The sequence below is a fragment of the Cebidichthys violaceus genome, unplaced genomic scaffold, assembly GCF_023349555.1.
Source record: "Cebidichthys violaceus isolate CVI_PGR_0920_01 unplaced genomic scaffold, fCebVio1.0.p SCAF_231, whole genome shotgun sequence".
NCBI classification, from domain to species: Eukaryota; Metazoa; Chordata; class Actinopteri; order Perciformes; family Stichaeidae; genus Cebidichthys; species Cebidichthys violaceus.
The window spans coordinates 20252-44506 of NW_027176408.1; the positions used below are offsets into that span (position 1 = coordinate 20252).

The 24255-nt window shown below is 44.9% G+C and overlaps 1 protein-coding gene across 2 annotated transcripts; it reads right to left on the minus strand.

Annotated features, from left to right (window-relative positions):
* Window positions 1-1110: 1110 nt before the first annotated feature.
* On the minus strand, window positions 1111-23951 carry LOC137878796 (protein SON). 2 transcript variants are annotated; one of them, XM_068719219.1, is made up of 20 exons: window positions 23852-23951; window positions 23029-23244; window positions 20735-20769; window positions 20042-20241; window positions 19541-19680; window positions 18999-19204; window positions 18621-18912; window positions 18327-18520; window positions 18061-18213; window positions 17640-17809; window positions 15911-16045; window positions 14738-14824; window positions 13955-14173; window positions 11842-11952; window positions 10900-11016; window positions 7210-7357; window positions 5857-5925; window positions 4980-5095; window positions 4090-4191; window positions 1111-2498 (listed from the first exon to the last, which is right to left on the minus strand). In XM_068719219.1, exons 1-20 carry the CDS (start codon window positions 23932-23934, stop codon window positions 2421-2423), a joined length of 2871 nt encoding a protein of 956 aa, XP_068575320.1. In that variant the 5' UTR covers window positions 23935-23951; the 3' UTR covers window positions 1111-2420. The 2 variants fall into 2 exon arrangements, 1 of the variants encoding a protein (XP_068575320.1); XR_011103644.1 differs by lacking the exons at window positions 1111-2498; window positions 4090-4191; window positions 7210-7357 and having other exon boundaries at window positions 5085-5095.
* Window positions 23952-24255: the final 304 nt, after the last annotated feature.

Consider the following 24255-nt stretch of genomic DNA (forward strand, 5'->3'; position numbering starts at 1 on the left):
CAGGCCAGAGAGGGTCATCACACTGGACTCAAGTACTTAAGTTGCACAGACAGGGACTTGAGACTTGACTTGCAGAAGGGTACAATAGAGTTACAGTTATTGGAAAAAAAGGTTACTGTTATTATTGCATGCCTGGTAATGTTCTCAATATTTCCCTGTTTCCCTGACTAACGTTAGTCTCTATTTTAAGAGCAATTTACAGTTATTTACTTGGAGGAAAAGGTTTCTTTATATTGCAATAAAATAATCTGCTAAAGTGATCTTCTAACAAACAACTAATCAATGCTGATACTGTGTACTAATAGATCGATAGACAGATATAGATACATAAAGGACATACAGTACATGCATTGGACTCCTTAGATTAGCTATGCAGCGTTCTAAGCCGACGGGATGACATGCAGCAGATGATAGAACGATCATTACGACAGACTTGAGACTTGACTCGGACTCTAGATCAAAGACTTGAGACTTGACTCGGACTCTAGATCAACGACTTGAGACTTGACAGGGCAAATGAAGGAGTGTGTCGGTCGGATTAAAGGCTGCTCTCTTGAACTCTCCTATGAACAGAAATAAGCAAATTGAGACGTCCCCCAATCTGGTAATGAGTTTGACAATTTACATGATCTCATAACTAAACGGTGTAAATAAGCGGTCAAACTGTCACAGTTTCCCAAATAGAGGTCCATTTTCTGGAAATATTTTTGCCACATTCTTACATTCTCTGTACGTAGGATTGAGTCAATATAAACTAGTGTGTGTGTGTGTGTGTGTGTGTGTGTGTGTGTTCATGGTGATGAAGGAACATGGCAGCAGTCCAACAGTGAGGCTCACTGATTTGTTTGGTCATGAATGGAGCTGAACGGCACAGAGGAAGGTCCGTCAGGCTTTGATGCACTCACTCATGGACCTTTTGTTGGCTTTGGTCTTTTCAAGGGATTCATTGACAATAGAATTAGATAGAAATAGAATTGTATCACTTATCCATCAAGGGGAACTTTTTAACCAGGGTCCTATTTTCTCATGTTTTTGTGTCTTAGTGACTGACAGGGACAACAGTTACAGAAGACTTGGTTAGACACAATAACATACGGATCAAGCAAAAGGTAAAGAAAAGGTTTTATTTCTCTGTAAGGTTCTTTCCATAATCTTGACTCTTCTAATAATAATCTGACAGTGGCAACAACAAGCACCTTTAGTGGACATACATTGATTACATCACAGCCCGTTTTCTCCCTCAATACTGGACCAGTTTCACAGATTGTTGTGCCCATTAGTCACTAAGACACAAAAACAGGATCCAGGTGGAAGAACACCAAAGACCCTTTAAGATCATTTACAGTAGATATCTTAACTTGGTCAGATATACAAGTTTAAGAGTGGTCAGATTAGGAATAATCGCCACTTCTGCATTTTTATATTTAGAATATCAATCAGATTTGTCATCAGAATAAAAGAGCAAATGATCATTTTACACAAGCAGAAGCCTGGGCTCCAGTGAGACCCAGCGTCGGTGCTCAGCAGCAGTGCTCCTGCCTTGTCCTGTGCAAAATCAAACCCATCTGGCAGTGTTTGAAAATGGGAAGCCGGTGAGGGAGGATGCCATTAGGGACTGCTGCTGGTTGGTTGGGTACTTGCATATGCTGCCAGCTGCCACAACCGTTGGAGGGCAGAGATGGTGGTCTGCACCCTCCAGTCTTATAAACAGGGGCGGGGGCTTTGGTGACACTTCTAAGGAACTTAAATAACATTGAACACAGGCATTGTTGCCAGAAAACATAATGTGGCTTCCTCTACTACATAACATAAATATAATCTTTATTCAGTTCACACATTTTAGAGGGTTAGTTCCATAAAAGCCTCTTGTATGAGAAACCCTTTGTTAGAGGAGGCCAGGTCACAGATGTAACATCAGGACCAACAAAGACGTTCACCCACAAGACATTTACAGACAAGCTGTTCATTGAACACCACAACTTAGCCCTGCTATGCTGGTACCAACAACAAACCACTGCCTGGTCTCGGGTTAGACTCGAGTATTGGTCAGCTAATATACAGTACATCAGGCTGAAATGCTACTATATCATACATACATACATACATACATGCCATCCACCTAATATGATGGAGACACTTTCCCCCAATCCTAAACACCTGGTAAAAATAGATTTGCCACCCTGTCATGAGTGTGACTTTAACAGGAAATGTGATTTTGTAGGTATAAATTTGGTCACAGGTGGCTTCCATACAAAGATCTTCTCTCTGTCCTGTAACTAGAGCAGCTTCTCAGTGTACTGCATTAAGAAGTCACCAGAGTGTTCTTCAGAGGGACTCTTTCTGTCAGTGTCCTACACTGCAGTGAGCATCTAGTCAAACAGTTGAACTGTGTAGAATTTGTCAGTCTTTTGTGTGGATGTCTATGTAGAGAACAGGGGGCCGGTAGAAGCAGCAGTGAAGACGGGGCCAGTGTAGAGTCCCGGTCCATCAACAGGAACCTAAACGGGACAAATTAAGAACAGTTTAATGGTATTGAGTGAATCTGATATTTCATGATTAGCACATGAAAAACACTTTGTAAATGTACACCAAGACTTTGAATAATAAACCCCTAAATCTGTGTTCAGTAAAGCCATTAGGACTCATTAAGTCCTTTTAAACTGTGTGTGTGTGCATCTGTTGCTACTTCAGGTTGAGCAGGTAGTGTTAGAACAATCCCTGTATTAATCCTCCTAAATATGCAGCTAATGTCAAAGCAACACAAGACACTTTGCGTCATGTGAGTTTGTGTGCAGCAGCAGCAGCAGCAGGATGTTGAGGGAGTGGTCATCAGACAGGAGGACGTGGTTGGATCAGGGCCGTTTCTGTGCTGTGATGAGACCTGAATCCAGATTGAAATGGTTCATACAGTTGGTTGGACTCCAGGTGAGTTTAGTATCATTTCTGTCATATGCATTGACTAGGTTGTAACTATATTGTGTTGTCCAGACGGCATCAGCTCAAGGCTCCTCAGGTCCAGTGCAGACCAGCTGTGCGTGATAGTGGAGCACATCTTCAACTTGAGCTTGAAGCCGTGGAGAGGACCACAGCTGTGGAAAACGTCCTGCGTGGTACCGGTCCCAAAGACCGCGCGACCCAAGGACTTCAGCAGCTTTTGGCCGGTGGCGTTAACGTCCCACCTGATGAAGACGCTAGAGAGGCTGATCCTTGTCCATCTCCGCCCCCTCGTGAGCTCATCTTTGGACCCACTACAGATCGCTTACCAATCTGGCATCGGGGTGGATGACGCTGTCATCTACCTGCTACACAGGTGCTACACAGATGGAAGCGCTGTGAGAGTCACGTTTTTTGATTTCTCCAGTGCCTTCAACACCATCCAGCCTCTGCTTCTGAGGGACAAGCTGGAGCAGACCGGGGTGGACCACTACCTCACTGCATGGATCCTGGACTACTTGTACTTTTTGTCTTAGTTGATATTCTTACTGCTTCTTACTTATTTATGATACTTTTTGATACATTGTGTTTGTTACTCTGTCTCTTGTGTGCACTGTCCACTATGCTGCTGTGATCCTGTGAGTTTCCCACTGCGGGACTAATAAAGGATGATCTTATCTTATTCTGTTCTCTTCTGTCTGTCCTGAGAGAGAGGGATCCTCCCTCTGTTGCTGTCTATCGTTTGTACCCTTTCTTCTGTGTTTCCTGTTCCGATGTGAGGGTCAAAGGTCAGAGGGTTTCGTATGTGCACAGATTGTAAAGCCCTCTGAGGAGAATTTGCGATATTGGGCCAAACAAATCAAATGGAATTGAACTGAAAAGTCATGAGGATCTCCAAAGTTTGCACAATTCTTCCTGAGGGCGACAGATGTCTGAACCAAACGTCATACCTCAATTTTGATCCATCTTACAGATTACTGCTCCTTACAACCAGCTTACTCTTGTTTGTATTTTATGGATAGATGAAGACAATTGAGCCATATTTAATATACTTTTTAAGTGCATACAGTATGTGTGTGTTATCTGTTTGCTCAAGGACCTGACTGAAGCTAAGTAGAACTCTGTCTATAAAGTGTCATTATTTTCCAGTATTACCTCTCCCAGAGCCTGCAGTGCAACTGTAGCTGCCATGGCCTTGGCGTGTTTCTTATTGGGACTAGCTGTCTGGGGTTGGTAGTCCACGCCATTCACTGTGACCTAGAGACAACACAACATATGGATCCATGATTCAATAGTAGAATTCAACCGTCACAGGGTACAATAAATACAAACAGCATGTGAATGAGAACACAGATTAGTGTAGGGGAAGGAACAATTTAGAACTATTGACAGATTAAGACCTTAAAAAGCAAGTCACCACAAAGACGTATGGGTTTTTTTTATCCACCACGTGGAATGACTTGGTAACGTTGGTCTGTCTCAACAGCTATTGGATGCATTTCCATGAAAGTCTGCCCAGACGTGCTGCTGCTGCCCAGAGGATGAATTCTCTGATTTGACAGAAATATCTCTACAACTGTTTGATGGATTTACATTCATGTTGCAGAGAGGATCAATTCCGTATGGATTACCATGGCATTTGACATTCACGTTCATGCTTAGTGATCTCCTGATTTTACCCACAGTGCCATCAAGTCAAATTTTGAATGTGTCCAATACTTTATCAAATATATTACCTTTAAAACGAGGTTTCTCAAACAGGTTGAACATGAGTAACCTGATAACTGCTTAGCATTAGCATGTTAGCATGGTCTTATTGATTATCATGCTGACTGCATAGCATTTAGTTCAGAACGTCACTGTGGCTCAGTACAAGCTCCCATAGCCACTAGCACGGCTGCACATTCACACTCCCTAATGTTGTCAGACGAGGTAAAACAAACTTAAAGCTTTGAGAACGTCTTCAAATCTCTCAACCTCAAAGGTCCAACATGCAACGAGCGAATAGAAAGGAGTAGGACCGACGCAGACTCAAGAGGACCCACCTTGAAGAGGAAGTTCTTGCGGTGGTCAGGACCACTGTGATGAACCATGACAAAGTCTGGCTGCATGATCCGTCTCTTGTTACACAACTCGATGAGAGCAGACACCGGGTGCTTTCCTGTGCGCAGATAAAAGAGCACAATAGCTAGAGATAATCTGCAGAAGATACATGTGATATTCAGACACAGTAATGTTGGTCATTCTAATCCAGAGAGACGGAAGAGGAGGCTGGTTGATCGGTTTCCAACCAACTTCCACTCTATTGATAATGTAAGAGAACATATCTTAAGATACTTCATGAACATGTGTTTTGGGAGATGGAGGCTGCCCCATAATGTGATTCATTCAGAGTCAGTAGCAACAGTTGAGTGAACCGTAATGCTGAGGAACCTGGACCTCAGCAATCCAGAATATTTGAAATAAATGTTTTTGTTCCACATCTTTACTTTTGTTATTAGTGTTTAACCTCTTTTCACCACAGGAGGATTGTGAATGACATTACACTAAAAAGAGTTTACATCTCTGAACGAACTGAACGCTGACACAACCTTTCACATAATTGAAGAAGTGACCTCTTGTTCTGACCAAACATAACGTTGTTTCCCTGCAGACTGTTTGTAGCTTGCCTCAGCTGTATTATTGCTGCGTCTTGTCCTACTTTCGCTGGACTGCAGATGAATTCAGCCTTTAAATCTGTAATAATACATTTCACCGTCTCAGGTCTATCTCTATCTCATGACCTAAAAAAGATCTCAACGGTCTTCTTTGATCCACCTTGATGTAAGTGTCAAGAACGAACCTAAAGTAAAGTGCGGAGCTAAAGGTTACAGCTAAAGACTTTTTCAGGACAATATTACATTTCTGTTGTGTATCTTTTACCCATCAGATCTTTGGTGACCACGAGTCCTCCTGTCTGCTTCTGTGGCTTCTCTCCTTCAGCGACTAGTCCTGAGACACATAAAAACATCATCTCCATCACCAACATCTCCATCACCATCATCTCCATCACCTCCATCACCAACATCTCCATCACCATCATCTCCATCACCATCATCACTAAGATCACCATTGGCATTCCTACCATTACTCTCATTCCTCTTCAAGAGAGTTTCCATCGTCAGATCAACACCCACAATGCTCACTTATGGGCCAGTTCTGGATGAACTAAGACCGCCAGAATTCCTGTTCTCCATGAGGAGCAACAGGTCTTTCTCATTTCCTCATTTTGTGCCTCCTCGATTCCTTTCCTCGCCTTGCGTCTTGACCTCACACACGCGTAGGAGGCGATCGAGAAACGCAAGAAGAGAAAAGTCGAAGCAACAGGAATTTAAAAAATAAGACGTTGTTGCCTCGGAGCGTGATTTTAAAGAGACGGCAATTAAATGTGACGTATGGCACAGCTTTTCATTCATTCATCACATTGTCATATTTTATGATCTCTGTCAGTTGAGCTAAACAGTGCTCATCAACATTTGTGTGTGTGTGTGTGTGTGTGTGTGTGTGTGTGTATATATATATATATATATATATATACACACACACACATATATACAGCAGGTAAAATAAGTATTGAACGCGTCACCATTGTTCTCAGTAAATCTCAGTTACCGACATCTGGTGGACATTTCATGTCATAGCATCGTTAGAAATATATTTACTGAGAAAAATGGTGACGTGTTCAATACTTATTTTACCCGCTGTGTATAGTATATATATATATATATATATATATATATATATATATATATATATATATATATATATGTCTTATTGTGTGAAGCGCTGCATGTTTGTATAACAGGTACAATACAGAGCTTATGAGGAGCTGCAAAAACTGTGAAGGGCAGAAGGCTTGATTGTCTTGAGTCCTGCCATGGGTTGAGATTAATTCAGTTTTGTGTCACACCTCTTTTATTTGTTCACAGTGCCAAAAAGACTTCTACAAAGAATACACCACTGTTTCCTTCCTAATATCTCCTCCGGCAAGCCTCCTCCATCCTTGATCCTCGAGATGCATCTAAGGAACAGGTATGTCCTTCAAGATGGAGCATTGATATCGATTTCTGGATCACAAGCCAGAGGATCATGGAGTGAGGAATCAAGGAGGCAGGGAATCAGGAAATGAGAAAGACCCCATGTGTCTGCTCCTTCATCTGAGATCAGTCCTTCATTGTCCTCTCCTTGTATAGCATACATTGTCATGGCCCACTGTTAAAATCAACTGCCTCATACCTTTGCGGTCAACCTTGAAGTCAATAATGATTGGCTCCACGGTACCCTCGCGGTTCCTCCCTAGGCCCTCTCCTGTCTTCCAGCCCATCTTTCTCATCAGGAACTCCCCGACACCCCCCGATACTGGAGCTGCTCTAAGGAACTGGTCCTAGCCAAGACACAAACAGACACAGTGAGACAGAGGGGAGGAGGAGGAAAGACAGAAAAAAGAAAGATCATCGGTGAGAGGTGACAACTAGTGAGTAATCATACTGAGACATATGGACGACGTGCATTGGCAGAGAAACAGGAAGACAAAGCCCACCCACCCTTTTGACTGTTATGTGGCAAGTTGAGTCAAACCCAAACTCCTATGAGACGGAGCACATGACGAGGACCCCAACCCTAATACGCAGTGGAACTCCCACCCCTCGAGTTCCCCACAAACACCACAATAAAACACATCCGAGCACGCTTAGGTTCTATACGCAGGATTCACAGCATCAATAAAGCAGCAAACAACTATCATCTATGTAAAGAGATAGTGGAGTAATGTCCATCCTTTTGTGCATCTTTTTGGCGTTTACAGCTGATAATGCCGTCCTGATCCAGTGTCTTAGTGGAAGTGTAGCCCCCCTCAGGTAAACACTGTTGTGCACCATTGTTCAGAGCCGCGTGGAGGCAACAGATATGCTCTGAAATCCATATTGCACACCTTTAAGCAGATCAGACACAGCCTGGACTGTGCCGACCAGGTTCCTACCTTAACCCCCCCCCAAACCAAATGTCATCTTTAGGATGTGAATGTCTGAGGGTAGCCTCGATACGTCGACCAGGTAGGGTTGTTACTTCACTCTCTTAGCTAAGGCTCTAGAGACAGAGACAGAGGATCAAGCCTCCTTTCCTCACACCAGTGTTAGAACCCTTAACACGTACCCTTGAAACAGGAAATGGTGGATCTTGCTCTTGGCGCCCGGATGGTCTGCACAACCTGTAAGAACAGGCCAGCCCTCCTCAGCCTGTCCCTCTCAGGAGCCAAGCATGGAGAGAACGGTCCGGAGGGGACAACATGCCTATCGTATGGACCTCTTGAGACACAGTCTTCCAGGGCTGGACTGCCATCATCTGAGTCATTTCTGCATAACGAGGTACCGAGCAGGGTTCTCAAATGACTTTTTTCACAATCCTCTTGGAACCGTCCTGATATACAAACTAACTCAAATCTTTGTTTTTCTACATCATTCCACATAATCATTCAAAATGACCAATGCCCTGCCTGCTGGTGCGTCTTAAAGTCAGAGGAGCTGCACTTGATGACTGATGATACCGAGGGGGGAATGGTTGTGCTTCTTGGCATCCAAGTGGAGGCGAGCAAACCACCTTTACAGGCGCGGCATGTGCAGCAGATCCGGCGGCATTACCAGACGGGCAGCAGCCATGAACCCCGGAGCCTGCGTGACAGTCAACGCAGTCACCGTCACGCAGCCTGCATGCATCATGCTCCACCTGTTGGTGTGGAAGGGGCTGCTCTTCTCCCAGTCGATCATCAACCCCAACTTGGTTAGGAGATCAATCGGGCCGTGTGGAACATAGCCCGTTCTCCAGACTGAGGATGAAGGAAACCCTCGTCAGCCAACCTAACATGAAGGTATGTTTTAAGTCGATGCTTTAGGTCTAAAAATCTCACCGCTGCTGCCGTCTGCTCTTAGGTAGCACTCGGCAGGCCAGAACACCGCTGAACGCTCTCTGAGCCGAGACGCTGTGAGCCCAGGACACGACGGGCTCTGACGAGGTTCTTAAAGGGGCGACTCCATTCAGCGAGCAAGTCACTGTTCACTATAGAGAAAGAGCTGTCGAGCAGCGCTGCCTGCTGGTGAGCTTCTAACGTTACTATGATGTGTTCACATATGATCTGATAAAGCGTAGTGTTGGTGAGAAACCAGTGGTTTGAAGGAGACGTTTGCACATGAATATAAAATAGATATTAGAGATGAATCACTAGCGCTAAGCAGATTATAATACATCATTAAAACTACTGATGACAATAACTGCTTTAATCAATAAAAATACAATCTTTCATTTTCTTATCATTTGAATTGTGTTTTTATGAAGACAAAGTACTATTAATTATTGTAACAAAGTAAAAGGATGACGTTTAACTTTTTTGATGGTTTACACCGACTTCAAAATGGTTGAAATGATTTTTGGGACGGTGGCAAAATAAAGAAATAAAGAAAAGTCTGGAGCCTGGTAGACCAGCTGCTATGTTCACTCAACAAAGGGGTCTGTATTCTGATCCGACCCGTGAGTTTAATGATCCGTTGCGCACTAATTCCCACAGAGTCCAGTAGAGGGCGGAGCCTGTGTGAGTTAGAACAACATATCTTCACACTTTTCTATCCCTACGAAACGCGTGAGACAGTGAGATAGCTGACGGTAGTTTTGATGACCTCCAGTTCACTCCATTGATGAACTACATTTTAGCATGCTAAAGCTAATGTGACACGAGCGACGCAGACGCCTCAATACGTCAAAAGGTGGAGGTCAGTGTGCTACATACAGTGGGGGAAAAAAGTATTTAGTCAGCCACCAATTGTGCAAGTTCTCCCACTTAAAAAGATGATGAGAGAGGCCTGTAATTTTCATCATAGGTACACTTCAACTATGAGAAACAAAATGAGAAAAAAAATCCAGAAAATCACATTGTCTGATTTTTAAAGAATTTATTTGCAAATTATGGTGGAAAATAAGTATTTGGTCAATAACAAAAGTTCATCTCAATACTTTGTTATATACCCTTTGTTGGCAATGACAGAGGTCAAACGTTTTCTGTAAGTCTTCACAAGGTTTTCACACACTGTTGCTGGTATTTTGGCCCATTCCTCCATGCAGATCTCCTCTAGAGCAGTGATGTTTTGGGGCTGTCGCTGGGCAACACGGACTTTCAACTCCCTCCAAAGATTTTCTATGGGGTTGAGATCTGGAGACTGGCTAGGCAACTCAGCATTCTTTCTCCTCCAAAACACGACTAGTTGAGTTTTTACCAAAAAGTTCTATTTTGGTTTCATCTGACCATATGACATTCTCCCAATCCTCTTCTGGATCATCCAAATGCTCTCTAGCAATTCTCTAGCTCAACTAGTCGTGTTTGGAGGAGAAAGAATGCTGAGTTGCATCCAAAGAACACCATACCTACTGTGAAGCATGGGGGTGGAAACATCATGCTTTGGGGCTGTTTTTCTGCAAAGGGACCAGGACGACTGATCCGTGTAAAGGAAAGAATGAATGGGGCCATGTATCGTGAGATTTTGAGTGAAAACCTCCTTCCATCAGCAAGGGCATTGAAGATGAAATGTGGCTGGGTCTTTCAGCATGACAATGATCCCAAACACACAGGGTATATAACAAAGTATTGAGATGAACTTTTGTTATTGACCAAATACTTATTTTCCACCATAATTTGCAAATAAATTCTTTAAAAATCAGACAATGTGATTTTCTGGATTTTTTTTCTCATTTTGTCTCTCATAGTTGAAGTGTACCTATGATGGAAATTACAGGCCTCTCTCATCTTTTTAAGTGGGAGAACTTGCACAATTGGTGGCTGACTACATACTTTTTTTCCCCACTGTACATGTGAATGCTCTTTTGGAACATCTGTCTCCATGACGTTGTACTCTCGTTTGTGTACATCGTACTTTTGCGTCTTACCTTCTTCAGCCATGCTTGTGGTCCGCCGGTGGAAAGCTCCTCCGAGGTGAGGACCTGGGCTCCAGTCGACCCAGTAAAAAGACCAGGAACAGTGTTGGATTGGGCCCACGCATCCACCTATCAAAAGAGCACATTCACATTAGATCAGTCTTGAATCCAATAGTTTAACCAAGTTAAAGTCATCAAGATACCAAACCAGGTTCACAACGTCCCCACATGGGTCACCATGAAGTCTTGGTTCAGACATGTAACTCCCCTGTCCAATCATTTGGTTAAAGGTGGTCAAATGTAACTAAGTAGATTTACTCCAGTACTATACTTGAATAAGAAAGTACTTAACTTGGTTGTTTCAGTTTGGAGAACACTGTATTTGTTGCTCCACTACATTATTACGCTGTTCTACTTACTTCACACATGTAGAGTCTCTATATGATAGGATGGAAATATAATGCAATGCATTTCAAAATGAACATGTTAAACGTCCAACAGTAGACTTTGACCTCATAAAGCTGTTTACATGTTGTCAGTAATAATCCAATACATTTTTCACTCACATGGGCCACTAATCTGCATCCAGTACGTTTACTTTAATAGTACTGTATAATAATACTAAAATACCTGAATCACATACATTTTATTGTATAGTGTGTTCAATGTATTTTTACTCGTAATGAAGTACTTTTACAGTGTGGTATTAGTACTTTTACTTCAGTAAAATATCTGAATACGTCCACCACTGTTGGTTTATGACCCTGAAAAGTGTAACATCAGCTTCAGCGGTGCTGTATTTAGCAGATCAGGTGAACATGAACGGGACCTGAATGAGGACGTAGCGGGACGCTCCGCTCCGCCTAGACGGAGCCACTAGCTATTTTACTCACTGTCTCCATACGAAGACCTTTTCTGAGTGTGGTACAATCCGTCAAACTCGTGTATTTATACCTGCTCTTGTGCTCGGCTGAGCATGCAGATGGCATTGACGTCGTAGGGGTTCTCAGCCAATCGCCTCTGAGCTTTGATTCTCTCAGTTACAGCCTGAGAGATATCGACCGGCTGCAGAGACAGATGACCCAGGAGACAGAGAGACAGACATGAGACAGTCAGGTATGTGTCAGGACACACTCAAGCTCACCAAATACAACAACAGATATAAGCACTGTGTTAAGTATATATTCGTCTTTGATTGGGAACTGAACGTATACATGATTTGGATGCTTGCCTCAAATACTAGCAAGAATATATATATATATATATATATATATATATATATATATATATATATATAAAATCACATTCAACTCAAGGTGTCACCTAGGTGGACAGTGTTTCATTCAAATGTTTAATTCTTTTCCGAATCATTTTGCATTATTTTTTGTGAACAAATGCTCCTGCACCACCAAATATTTACTTTATGTTTTTAACAATCCCAGTCAAGTAGGTAACACCTCACCAGAAACAGATCTGGTAATCTTGTCCGGTAACCGCAAGGTTGGCGGTTCGATCCCCGATTAGCTACGTGCGCTGTGCCGAAGTGTCCCTGAGCAAGACACTGAACCTCTAACTATATTTGCACAATATATCTTAGATGTAGAGTAGCAGACATTGTGAGAAGATGTGGTTAGATTAGTGCTGCAAACAGCAACTGTCAGTGAAATGACAACACGCTATCATGTAAAACACTGAGGTCACACTCCTTCAGCAGCTCGTGAGGAATACTCCTTCTCCTAACAGCGGGAGGCTTCAGACGTTATGTTCCTCTTCTCCTAACAGCGGGAGGCTTCAGACGTTATGTTCCTCTTCTCCTAACAGCATGAGGCTTCAGACGTTATGTTCTTCTCTTCCTAACAGCATGAGGCTTCAGACGTTATGTTCTTCTTCTCCTAACAGCGGGAAGCTTCAGACGTTATGTTCTTCTTCTCCTAACAGTGGGAAGCTTCAGACGTTATGTTCATCTTCTCCTAACAGCATGAGGCTTCAGACGTTATGTTCTTCTTCTCCTAACAGCAGGAGGCTTCAGACGTTATGTTCTTCTTCTCCTAACAGCATGAGGCTTCAGACGTTATGTTCCTCTTCTCCTAACAAATGAGGCTTCAGACGTTATGTTCTTCTCTTCCTAACAAATGAGGCTTCAGACATTATGTTCCTCTTCTCCTAACAGCGGGAGGCTTCAGACGTTACGTTCTTCTTCACCTAACAGCGGGAGGTTTCAGACGTTATGTTCGTCTTCTCCTAACAGCAGGAGGCTTCAGACGTTATGTTCTTCTTCTCCTAACAGCATGAGGCTTCAGACGTTACGTTCTTCTTCTCCTAACAGCACGAGGCTTCAGACGTTACGTTCTTCTTCTCCTAACAGCATGAGGCTTCAGACGTTACGTTCTTCTTCTCCTAACAGCATGAGGCTTCAGACGTTACGTTCTTCTTCTCCTAACAGCATGAGGCTTTAGACGTTATGTTCCTCATCTCCTAACAGCATGAGGCTTCAGACGTTTTGTTCTTCTCTTCCTAACAGCATGAGGCTTCAGACGTTATGTTCTTCTCTTCCTAACAGCATGAGGCTTCAGACGTTATGTTCTTCTCTTCCTAACAGCATGAGGCTTCAGACGTTATGTTCCTCATCTCCTAACAGCATGAGGCTTCAGACGTTATGTTCCTCTTCTCCTAACAGCATGAGGCTTCAGACGTTATGTTCCTCTTCTCCTAACAGCAGGAGGCTTCAGACGTTATGTTCTTCTTCTCCTCACAGCATGAGGCTTCAGACGTTATGTTCCTCTTCTCCTAACAGCATGAGGCTTCAGACGTTATGTTCTTCTTCTCCTCACAGCATGAGGCTTCAGACGTTACGTTCCTCTTCTCCTAACAGCATGAGGCTTCAGACGTTATGTTCTTCTCTTCCTAACAGCATGAGGCTTCAGACGTTATGTTCTTCTTCTCCTCACAGCATGAGGCTTCAGACGTTATGTTCCTCTTCTCCTAACAGCTGGAGGCTTCAGACGTTATGTTCTTGTGCAGTGCTGTGTTGTACATACACAGTGTGAGGTATGCTGTCACTTCTCACCTGCAGCAGCGGGTCAGGGAAAACGCTGTCGTTATCCGGCTCTACCTCCGGCAGTTCAACGGCCTCCGGTAACACCGGCGTCGTCGTGGCTTCGCCTGATGATGAGGTGGCTGTTGCTATGGGAACAGTGGTTAGGGCCTTCCTGGAGGCAGCTGCAGCTTTGTCTGCCGTTTTGTCAACTGGAACCCATTCTCCATAGGCACCCAGAGCCTCGCCCTCCTGGACGGTATAACACATCCCATTAATAACAGAGCATTATTAAATAACTTTCATTTCACCACAATTCATATTAATAAAACCAATGTGCTTCTGATGGAACCGTCTATTAAAAACACACTTCTGTTCTAATGAACTGGACTTCCACATCAGCCGTTACAGCTGTCCATGTCTGTTAGGATGACTTCAAAACATTCAAAATGTTACTTCAATAAAAGTACAAAAGTATTCAAGATATAAAAGTATACTCATTATTCATTCATATATTCACGGTAAGCTAATATCTTGGATTAAAATGATTGATGCATTCATGTGTTCATCACTTTAAATGTGCACAGAGAGACTTCTTTCTCTGCTCATGTAGACATCACTCTATTTCTTTACATAGATGATAGTTATTGATGAGATATTAGTGCTTTGAATGTAGTATATTGCACCTTTAATGTTGCAGCTGGTAAAGGCATAGCTACTACTTTATATACCTAATAATCCTACTTCACTGTAGTCACAGTTTAGTAGTATTAAGAATCTAAACATGGCCCTGGACCCCCGTAGAGCTACTCAGACCTTCTTGCGATGCTGGGATCCTGAAGACACGGGGAACTCTTTGGCCATGCCTGCGTCACTACGCACTGCTGGACGGACCGTGGTGTTCTGATGGGAAACATGGGACAGTGTTCAGTATTTAGGTCATTAAGTACGAAACTTACACTTCATTAATAAGGTATTCATTCATTCACTTCACTGAAAAGCACCAAACAGATATAGCATGGAGAAGACACTTGATTTGATTGAGTAAATATGCAAAGATGAAATACAAAACCATGTTTCCATCCAAGCATTTTATGCAAATGATCCAATTATAAAAGTTGGATTGAAGCAACAAAATGTTTACACTTGCTTCAGGTGTCTTTGACACTTTTGTCCATGAAGAGTTTATATGACAATTATATGACAAATAATTAAGGAATATTAAATGACAGATCAGCAGTCTGGTCCCATGACATCACACAGCGGTTCTAATCTGGGCAGCAAAGGACTCCGTACATGATCTCCAGAGACTCCAGAGAGACTCCAGAGAGCTGCACCTGTAGAGGAGACTCTCCGCTACAACGAGACCCATTATCACCTCATATGATCTGAAACACAACGACCCATCAGCTGTAAGGTCTAGACCGCCACGCTCTTTTGCCCCCCCCTGACATTAGAACCTTTTGCTTATGGACCCAGCTGATGGAAACACACCTAACTTGCATTCCACGTTTCTTATCCAGGTTTCCATCGACAACATGTGGCCCAACTCTGAACGCAGCGAGATTAACGGTCGGTCAGGGGTTGTGAATTCTCCAGGCATGATCCGTTAAACCATTGCAAAAGAAGAGATTACGTAATTCAACGAGCCGGACAAACCTCAAACCTCTGTGGAAACACTGGAGAATGTGATGGAAACATGGCTTCACTGTTGGTTCTGTGTCCTTGGCTGTATGACCACCATATCTCAAGCAATAATGGAGCAGAACATCTTTAGGGGCAGTAATGGGGGTTATGTTAAGAAAGGGAACTAATGGTAGGCTAATGTGTTCACAATAATGTTTTCATTATTACTAAATTACAGATCATCTCTGAGTTGTAATATGAAAGGCTATCCCATAAACGGCACAGCATTCTTGGTGGGGTTCACCACTCATTCGCTGTGTGTAGTGTGTGTGTGAGCTGGTGTAGAACGTGTGTGGATGTTACATTGATGCTGAAGCTGATGGCTTTTTGCTCCCGAAGAGCCGATCCTCCGAAAGGTTTCCCATCGTCCTCTTCGTCTGAAACGTGAGGCATCGCCACCGGCAGCTCTCCTTTACTGTCCACGATCATCTTGCATTTCTACAGACACAGACGGGAAAGGAAGTTACATTAGTCCAGTCGAGTGCATTCGAGTGCAGTCCGTGTTTTCCAGCAAGTCAGTATAGGTTCGTTGCATGAAACTGATATCTACTATCTAATACGCCAACGCTTGGTCTGAACCAGCATTCGCCAACTGGACCACGGCAACACTCTACTCCACCACGGACCTTCACCACTGTAGAAAACATCCACACTGCATGGACCCCCTCACAAACACTGGTACTTCACAGAGCCAATCCCACAACAGCTAAACAGAGGTTCTTATCAATGTTTGTTGACAACCACAAACTATATCATGTCATCGTGACAAAAAACATGCGAGTCCATCCAATCGCCGTCCCCTCACGTCGTCCTCACAGCCAATCAAAAGGCAATGGTACCTGAAACTGGCTTTGTGCAACTGGTTTTGTCAAACGTGAACCCGACCAACATGTCCTCTGTAGAGGAGGCAGAGCGTGACGTCTCAGGGGAAGCTTCATCCACATCCCTGGCAGAGGGCTCGAAGGTAGTCAAAAAGCTTCTCAGCACCAAGGCACCAGGTAAGGATGAGATTCTCCCTGAAGGCTCTGCACACTGTAGGGCTGTCTTCAGTGTCACATGGAGCATCATACTGCTCTTGGGAAAATGGGTTCTTAGGTGCTGGAAAGGAGGCTCTCAGACTGTCGCACCTCATATCCAGGAGCAATGTGGACTCCGTCCTGGCCATGGAACAGTGGAGAAGGTCTGAACCCATGCTGGGCTGTTTGCCCATCTAGTCTACTATGGCAGTAGTTACGAGCCTCTGGTTCTTATACAGCCAACGTGAGAGCTGTGTCTATATTCTTGGTAAAAAGTCAAACTAGTGGACGAAGCAGGATATGGGGTTAGTGAGGTTACGTCTGCGTTAACTCTGGTCTTCAGTTCCATGACTGAGGTTCACTTCTTACCTGGTAGATCACCATGGTTACGTCTGCTGAACACCTAACCTGCTCCGGAGCACGTTGAGAGATCAACTCGTATAAAAGCACCAATCACCAAGGACCAATCAAAGCTCAGTATGTGACGTCATCGTCCAGACTACAAGCAACAGTTTAAACAAACACACATGACATCGCTGCTTCATCTACAGCACCACAGATCTGACTAGGATCACATGTGTGTATTCTGCTGGTTTTAAATATTGCAGATGTATTCTTGTGGCGTTTGTGACAATAAGTGGTGTGAAATGGACTTGGGGGCAAATCAAAAATAAATCAGTCTATATATTCTCATCATATATTCACTGGTGCGTTGTAGCTTCTTGAGCAGTGTGTTGCAGTGTAACATGTCTTACAGTCACAGACTTTAACGTATGCTGTGATGAGAAGAAGTTATGGAAGGGAAGCGTTTTACTTCTTAGAATTATGGTTTTATGTCTTTTTTATTTGCCTCCAAGTCTGTTTCACACTGCCGGGGTTCCAGCTGAAGGAACAAGAATGCAGTAAAGCGACACATTCCTTAACAGAATACACACATATAGTCAGATCTATCACGCTATCGTTGGTTTGATTTCTGTCCATGTGCAGTGAAACACATGCGCTGCTCTATTCCTCACATCTGTAAACTCCTTGATGCTGATGCTGTTGGCCTGCTTCGCTACTTTCCTCTTGACTTCCTCCAAAGCCATGTTGGGTTGGGAGGAGACGGGAGGCGGCTTGTTGGTAATGGACGGCAGTGGGAGCAGTGAAGACATGCCCATGTTAGACAGTGCCGCTGTCATGGTGGCTTTAAGGAAGAAAGAGAACAAAACAAGACTCAATGAGAAGCAGTAACAGCTGGTCAACTGAAAACAGGCCTAACACAACGTACAGCCTTCAAAATGACCATGAAGTTGACACCTACTACAACCTCCATGAAGGCTGGAATGATCGAATTCATCGCTACACCAGACCTGACGGGATGACCAATTACTGGATAGACGGAGGAATTTCAGAAAACAAAACCGTGCAGAAAGGACAGAAGAGTCACAAGCATACCAGCCGTCATACTGGCCATAGCGGCGTTCATGGCCATGCTCGGCAGAGCCAGGGGAAGCACTGTGGACCTCAGGCTGGCAGGGATGGGCATACCTGCTTTGGCACACATGGCGGCAGCATTGGCCTTGGCAATTTCCAGCAACTGGTCCTTATCTGAGGAAACACAAAGAATGAACATAAACACCATGAGGGTGTCGACTAATTAAAGCGAACAGCCAGTACAGCTCAGATACGACACTCAGATGAGTGACTTCATATCATCTGACCCAGTTCACTGATGCGCTGAGGGCTGTTACTCAAACTGCAGAGCTTCCGAGTCGGGGATCTGTTTTTGCGGAGGATGAGTACGGGGGAGTGACTCGGCTCTCGTTTCCAGCGGTCCCTCTGGCTGTATGTGGCCCTCCTCCGACCGTGTGACGCCGACCGCGAGCGTGACCTCCGCGAGCGACGGCCCCCTGACCTGCAGAGACAACATCTATCCAGTCTGAAACACTTACATGAAGTCCTGGTTCATTTAGACTAGATCTTAATGAAGACAAACACTACCACAGACACTCTACCTGGACCGTGACCTCTTCTTCTTTGAAGGACTCCTGGATCTGGATCCCCTCCTGTGGCTCCTACATGGTGATTTGGATCTTCTCTGCCTCTTTGATGACTTTGTTTCTTTCTTCCTCTGTGGAGACTTGGATGATTTCCTCTTCTTCTTCTTCGCTGGTGGTTTAACATTAGAGTCAGACGACCTGGGGCAGTTTGATGCTTTGAGCTGAGGGGGGCTGGGCTCAGCGGTCTGGTCAGGTTCAGTAGATATGGACTGATCCAGCATGGACTGGGGTGCGCCACAACCTGCAGCTTTAAAATATATATAAATGTATGTATATTTAGTGAATTACTAGCACACATGCTCTGGTGAAACATGTGGTTGTGACGGGTCCTACCTGGTCTTTGTGCTGAGTCCTCTTTGTTCTCCGGTGGCCTTCCTCTCGGGTCGTGGCTCTGTGGCTCTGTGCTGGACTCTGGCAGCTCCTCTGCTGCGATGTGACTTTGGGTTGGGCTGCAGGCCAGCAGGGGGCGCTGGAGGCCCTTTGAAGGATTTCGGATGGACTGTGTGGATTCATCCAAAGCTCCCCTTTTCTCTGAAGAGCTGTTGTGGCAGGATAAAGCACCATGACGACCATGACAGCCTCTCTGCTCACAGCGTGTGAAGGGGCACCATGACTATCTACATGTCAAGTCATGCAGGCCAACACTCCTAATGTTACCTAAACTAAAAGACGCAAGCTGAATTCAAATTCTCTATTACTTACAGGTACATACATGAAATTTGACCATTTTCAGTGCTCAAGGGCACTTCAACATGCAGACAGCAGGAGCCGGGGATCAAACTGCCAACCTGGCGGTTAAAGGACAACCCGCTCTCCCCACTGAGCCACGCGTTCCTCTCAAGAATCAACCAATCAACCGATGCTCTCCCTCATACCTGGACCGGGTCGTGGATCTTCGGTGGTGGTGTCTAGGCCGAGAGGTCCTCCTCCCTAAACGGGAACGTGACTGAGAACGGGAACGAAACCTCCTCCTGCCGAGTCTCTCCTCATCTCCTCTTCCTTTATTGGAGCTGTCCTGTTAGGGAGCAAAACGAAAGAGAAGCCTCATTTACTACGTCTCTGGTGCAGCATTGTGTTAGTGCACATGGTGGTGTTTGCATTCATCCCATTGAGAACAGAAGTCTGTTCACATGGTCTCCGTCCACTGAAGTGATGGAGCCCACAGGTGGATGCAGAAGGCCGGGGACCAGAACCTAGAGGCTACGTCACAGCTCAGTCACATGTTATGCTGATGGAGGTCATTCCATGCTTTGTAGTTTGTGTTACAGGAGCTGCACCGAGGACTTGTCAATAACACATGCGGGGCCAGTGTGCGACTCTTGGATTGCACTCAACATTATCAAGACCTCACACCTTGACTTGTTGGGTGTATTTACCTGTTTTGGGATGATATCAGGCAGCTCCTCCCGTCTCCTGGGAGAGACGCTCTGGCCGCTCGTGCTTTCCCTCTGCTTTGACACAAACTCAGAGTCGCAATCTGATGAGTTCTCTTCGCCTTTCCTCCTCCTCTTCTTCTTCTTCCTCTTTCCCGCTGAATGTCGCTTGTGGCATCTGGACTTGCTCTCGTCCTCCACACCTGGACACACGGTCGAGCAGAAACAACTGTAGAGATGACGCACTGACCATCATATGATTTTGGAGTCTTAAGGAGCATGGTCAGTCAAATTGGTTTGACATTTACATCAGCCTCGACGTAAAAACAGAGCGACAACGCGCCGCCACCCTCCTGCTGCGTTCACACTACAAGCGATGCAGCAGGCTGCTGCTGGACCGGTCTGACATGCAAAGTCCATCCCATAATAACACAAGCTAGGTGGCCTTCAAAGGCTCTCTCTAGAGCCGGTATTTGGGTTGTCCTCTGAAACACGGCAGTGCACCACGGTGGACTCCATGAGACCATCTGATGATTATCTTCCATTTGTTCTAATAGATCCCTACACAACACACCACAGTGTGAACAGAGCCCAACTCTACAGGAGAAGATCAAACTAGAATCAGCTGCATCAGCCCCGTCTGTTTGTCCCCTCCAGCTGATCAACATCACAAGTGATAAAATGAACCGGCTTTACCTTGCTCCTCGTTTGGCTCCGTGGGCGTTCCTCCTCTGTGAAGTAAAGGTAAAACATTTGAAAGGTGGATGACAATAGAAAAGTGGCAGGAACAGTGAGGGAAGGATTTCAAAATAAAAGCAACACTTGCATTACTTCACAAGCTTTGCAAACTTTAAGTTTTAGTCTAAAATACTGCCAAATGGTTAGATTCAATACAAGAAATAATACAAGCGGCCGAAATGGGTTTCCTCAGGAGGGTGGCTGGCGTCTCCCTCAGAGATAGGGTGAGAAGTTCGGTCATCCGTGAGGGACTCGGAGTAGAGCCGCTGCTCCTTTGCGTGGAAAGGAGCCAGTCGAGGTGGTTCAGCATCTGGTAAGGATGCCACCTGGGCGCCTCCCTAGGGAGGTGTTCCAGGTTCACCAGCTGGGAGGAGACCCCGAGGGAGGCCCGGGACCAGGTGGAGGGACTATATCTCCAAACTGGCCTGGGAGCGCCTCGGGATCCCCCAGTCAGAGCTGGCTGATGTGGAAAGGGAAGTTTGGGGTCCCCTGCTGGAGCTGTTGCCCCCGCGACCCGATTCTGTCTTGACGCCGCCCCGTTACAGTCCTCATTAGACCACAGAAATCCAGACAGTCAACACCTTCTGATTTGATTTGTATCTGTGTTTATCATATTTTATATATTACATATTTAATACATTTATGGTTGGGGATGTTTGAGCCTTGAATCAACAATATCAATTGTTCTTATCACCGTCATCACCAAGCTGTGGCTCAGTAGAGCGGGTCGTCCTTCAATCAGAGGGTCGACGGTACGATCCCCAGCGTGTCCTCGAGCAAGACGCTCCATTTCAAATTGCTCCCACAGGTGTGTGAATGTTAGTCAGTCCTGATGGACAGGTGGCACATTCCACGGTAGCCCTGTCATCAGTGTGTGAATGGGTGAATGATGACATGTAGTGTTAAAGAGCTTTGAGTGGTCGATATACGATACATGACTTGAATGAAAGGTATACATCCTTTGATAATCTACACTGTCAATGTAGCGTTGTGTGTGTGTGTGTGTGTGTGTGTGTGTGTGTGAGTGTACTTGCTGTTGGATTTAAAGCAGCCTGTGTCTGTGCGCTGAGCTTGCTGTGGTGCTCAAAGCCTTTTGTATTACTCTGTTTTGTTTAATTGCACAGCTCAGTGCTCTTAAGTGCTTTACTATTACTAGTTACTGTTGACCAGCTGACCTGAGGAGGTGACTTTCTGGTATGGAAGCAAAACCACGGTGGTAGTATGTAGTTTAGTGAGCACTGACAGACAGTCACACGGTGGTAGTACGTAGTTTAGTGAGCACTGACAGTCACACAGTGGTAGTATGTAGTTTAGTGAGCACTGACAGTCACACAGTGGTAGTATGTAGTTTAGTGAGCACTGACAGTCACACAGTGGTAGTATGTAGTTTAGTGAGCACTGACAGTCACACGGTGGTAGTATGTAGTTTAGTGAGCACTGACAGTCACACGGTGGTAGTATGTAGTTTAGTGAGCACTGACAGACAGTCACACAGTGGTAGTATGTAGTTTAGTGAGCACTGACAGTCACACGGTGGTAGTATGTAGTTTAGTGAGCACTGACAGACAGACACACGGTGGTAGTATGTAGTTTAGTGAGCACAGTCAGTCACACGGTGGTAGTATGTAGTTTAGTGAGCACTGACAGACAGTCACACGGTGGTAGTATGTAGTTTAGTGAGCACTGACAGTCACACGGTGGTAGTATGTAGTTTAGTGAGCACTGACAGACAGACACACGGTGGTAGTATGTAGTTTAGTGAGCACTGACAGACAGACACACGGTGGTAGTATGTAGTTTAGTGAGCACTGACAGACAGTCACACGGTGGTAGTATGTAGTTTAGTGAGCAGTGACAGTCACACGGTGGTAGTATGTAGTTTAGTGAGCAGTGACAGTCACACGGTGGTAGTATGTAGTTTAGTGAGCACTGACAGACAGTCACACGGTGGTAGTATGTAGTTTAGTGAGCACTGACAGTCACACGGTGGTAGTATGTAGTTTAGTGAGCACTGACAGACAGACACACGGTGGTAGTATGTAGTTTAGTGAGCACTGACAGACAGACACACGGTGGTAGTATGTAGTTTAGTGAGCACTGACAGACAGTCACACGGTGGTAGTATGTAGTTTAGTGAGCAGTGACAGTCACACGGTGGTAGTATGTAGTTTAGTGAGCAGTGACAGTCACACGGTGGTAGTATGTAGTTTAGTGAGCAGTGACAGTCACACGGTGGTAGTACGTAGTGTTACCTGGGCTGATGTTTGGCTCCTCCCTCCAGCTCTGGGCCAGACTCTGAACTGCTCTCCTTCTCTCGGTTCCTCCTCTTCTTCTTACTTTTGTGTTTTTTGTGCTTCCTGTGTTTCTTCTGTGACCCGCTGGCCCTCAGGTCTTCCTGCTTGTTTCTTTCTGAAGTGGCTTTCTCTGTTTCAACCATCTCAATGCCATCGCCCACTCCTTCAGCAGCACTGAGGGACACACAGAGTCATCACTATTCACTTGTTCATCTCACCGCTCAGCACAGCTCCATGTTAGTTCAACGTCCAACGACAGGAAACCTGAGCTTCGACGGGGACATTCAGAGGACGAGTTATCTCACTGAACCTGCTGAAACAAGTCAGGCAGATGAGTCCAAATGCGATATTCTCAATGCAGCTGCTAGGAATGAGAACCTGGAGCTGGAATCAATGTGTTCCTCTGAACGGGACTACTGTATGCATGTGTGTAACGTGTGTACCTAGCTAACGACTGAAGAGGCGTGTGTTCCACAGAAACCATCGTTGTTGCCACAGTAACGTTAACGTAAATACAAACAGGGCCGCTTTAACGTCAACCGCTTCAACTGACAACCGGGATTTTGCATCCGCTACCGCCAGCTATAACGCCGTTACTATTTCTATCTCAACGTTTAAACGCATGAATACAAAACAATGACATTAGCTCGTTATTCCCGAGCAGCAAGCGGCCGCACTGACGTTAGCTGGAAAACTGTCCCGTTAGTTCACTTCTATTCACTTGCTAGCTAATAGTATTTAACTGTCACTAAAACTACAACAAAACACAACATTCACATACGTTTTGTCTTCATCCTGGTCTTCAATTTCTCTTATCTTATTCAATATAAAATCTTGGAAAATTTGCTCTATATTGGCCGCCATGTTTACGTGTGTACCTCATTGTATGTCCGGGTAGGAACTGTTTCGTTCTTCGCTCGGTTCCGGGTGTCAGTACGTTTCCCCGTCGTCAGCTGGGCTGCTCAGCGGCTGCGGTCGAAAAGTCCAAAACTGACCTGCTAACGTCTATTCCTAATCACTTTTCATTGACTTCAATGGGAAACGCCATGAGGTCAAGGGAAGGTGTGAAGGAGAATTCATGAGGAGTTAGGAAAAGAGAGAATCCACTACACTTTCACTAAGGCGGATGTCACTGACGGAGGTCTGCTACCAACTCTGTTATTCATAACATGAAGGCTATGAAAT

What these genes read in the sequence shown, in the direction of transcription:
- LOC137878796 (XM_068719219.1), bottom strand. Translation starts at nt 23,934, where the DNA reads ATGGCGGCCAATATAGAGCAAATTTTCCAAGATTTTATATTGAATAAG. An exon ending in GGAGCCAAACGAGGAGCAAG is followed by an intron (nt 20,242 to 20,734) that starts GTAAAGCCGGTT and finishes CCGTGTGTCCAG; the next exon opens with GTGTGGAGGACGAGAGCAAG. An exon ending in CACTGCAGGCTCTGGGAGAG is followed by an intron (nt 2,499 to 4,089) that starts GTAATACTGGAA and finishes TGTCCCGTTTAG; the next exon opens with GTTCCTGTTGATGGACCGGG.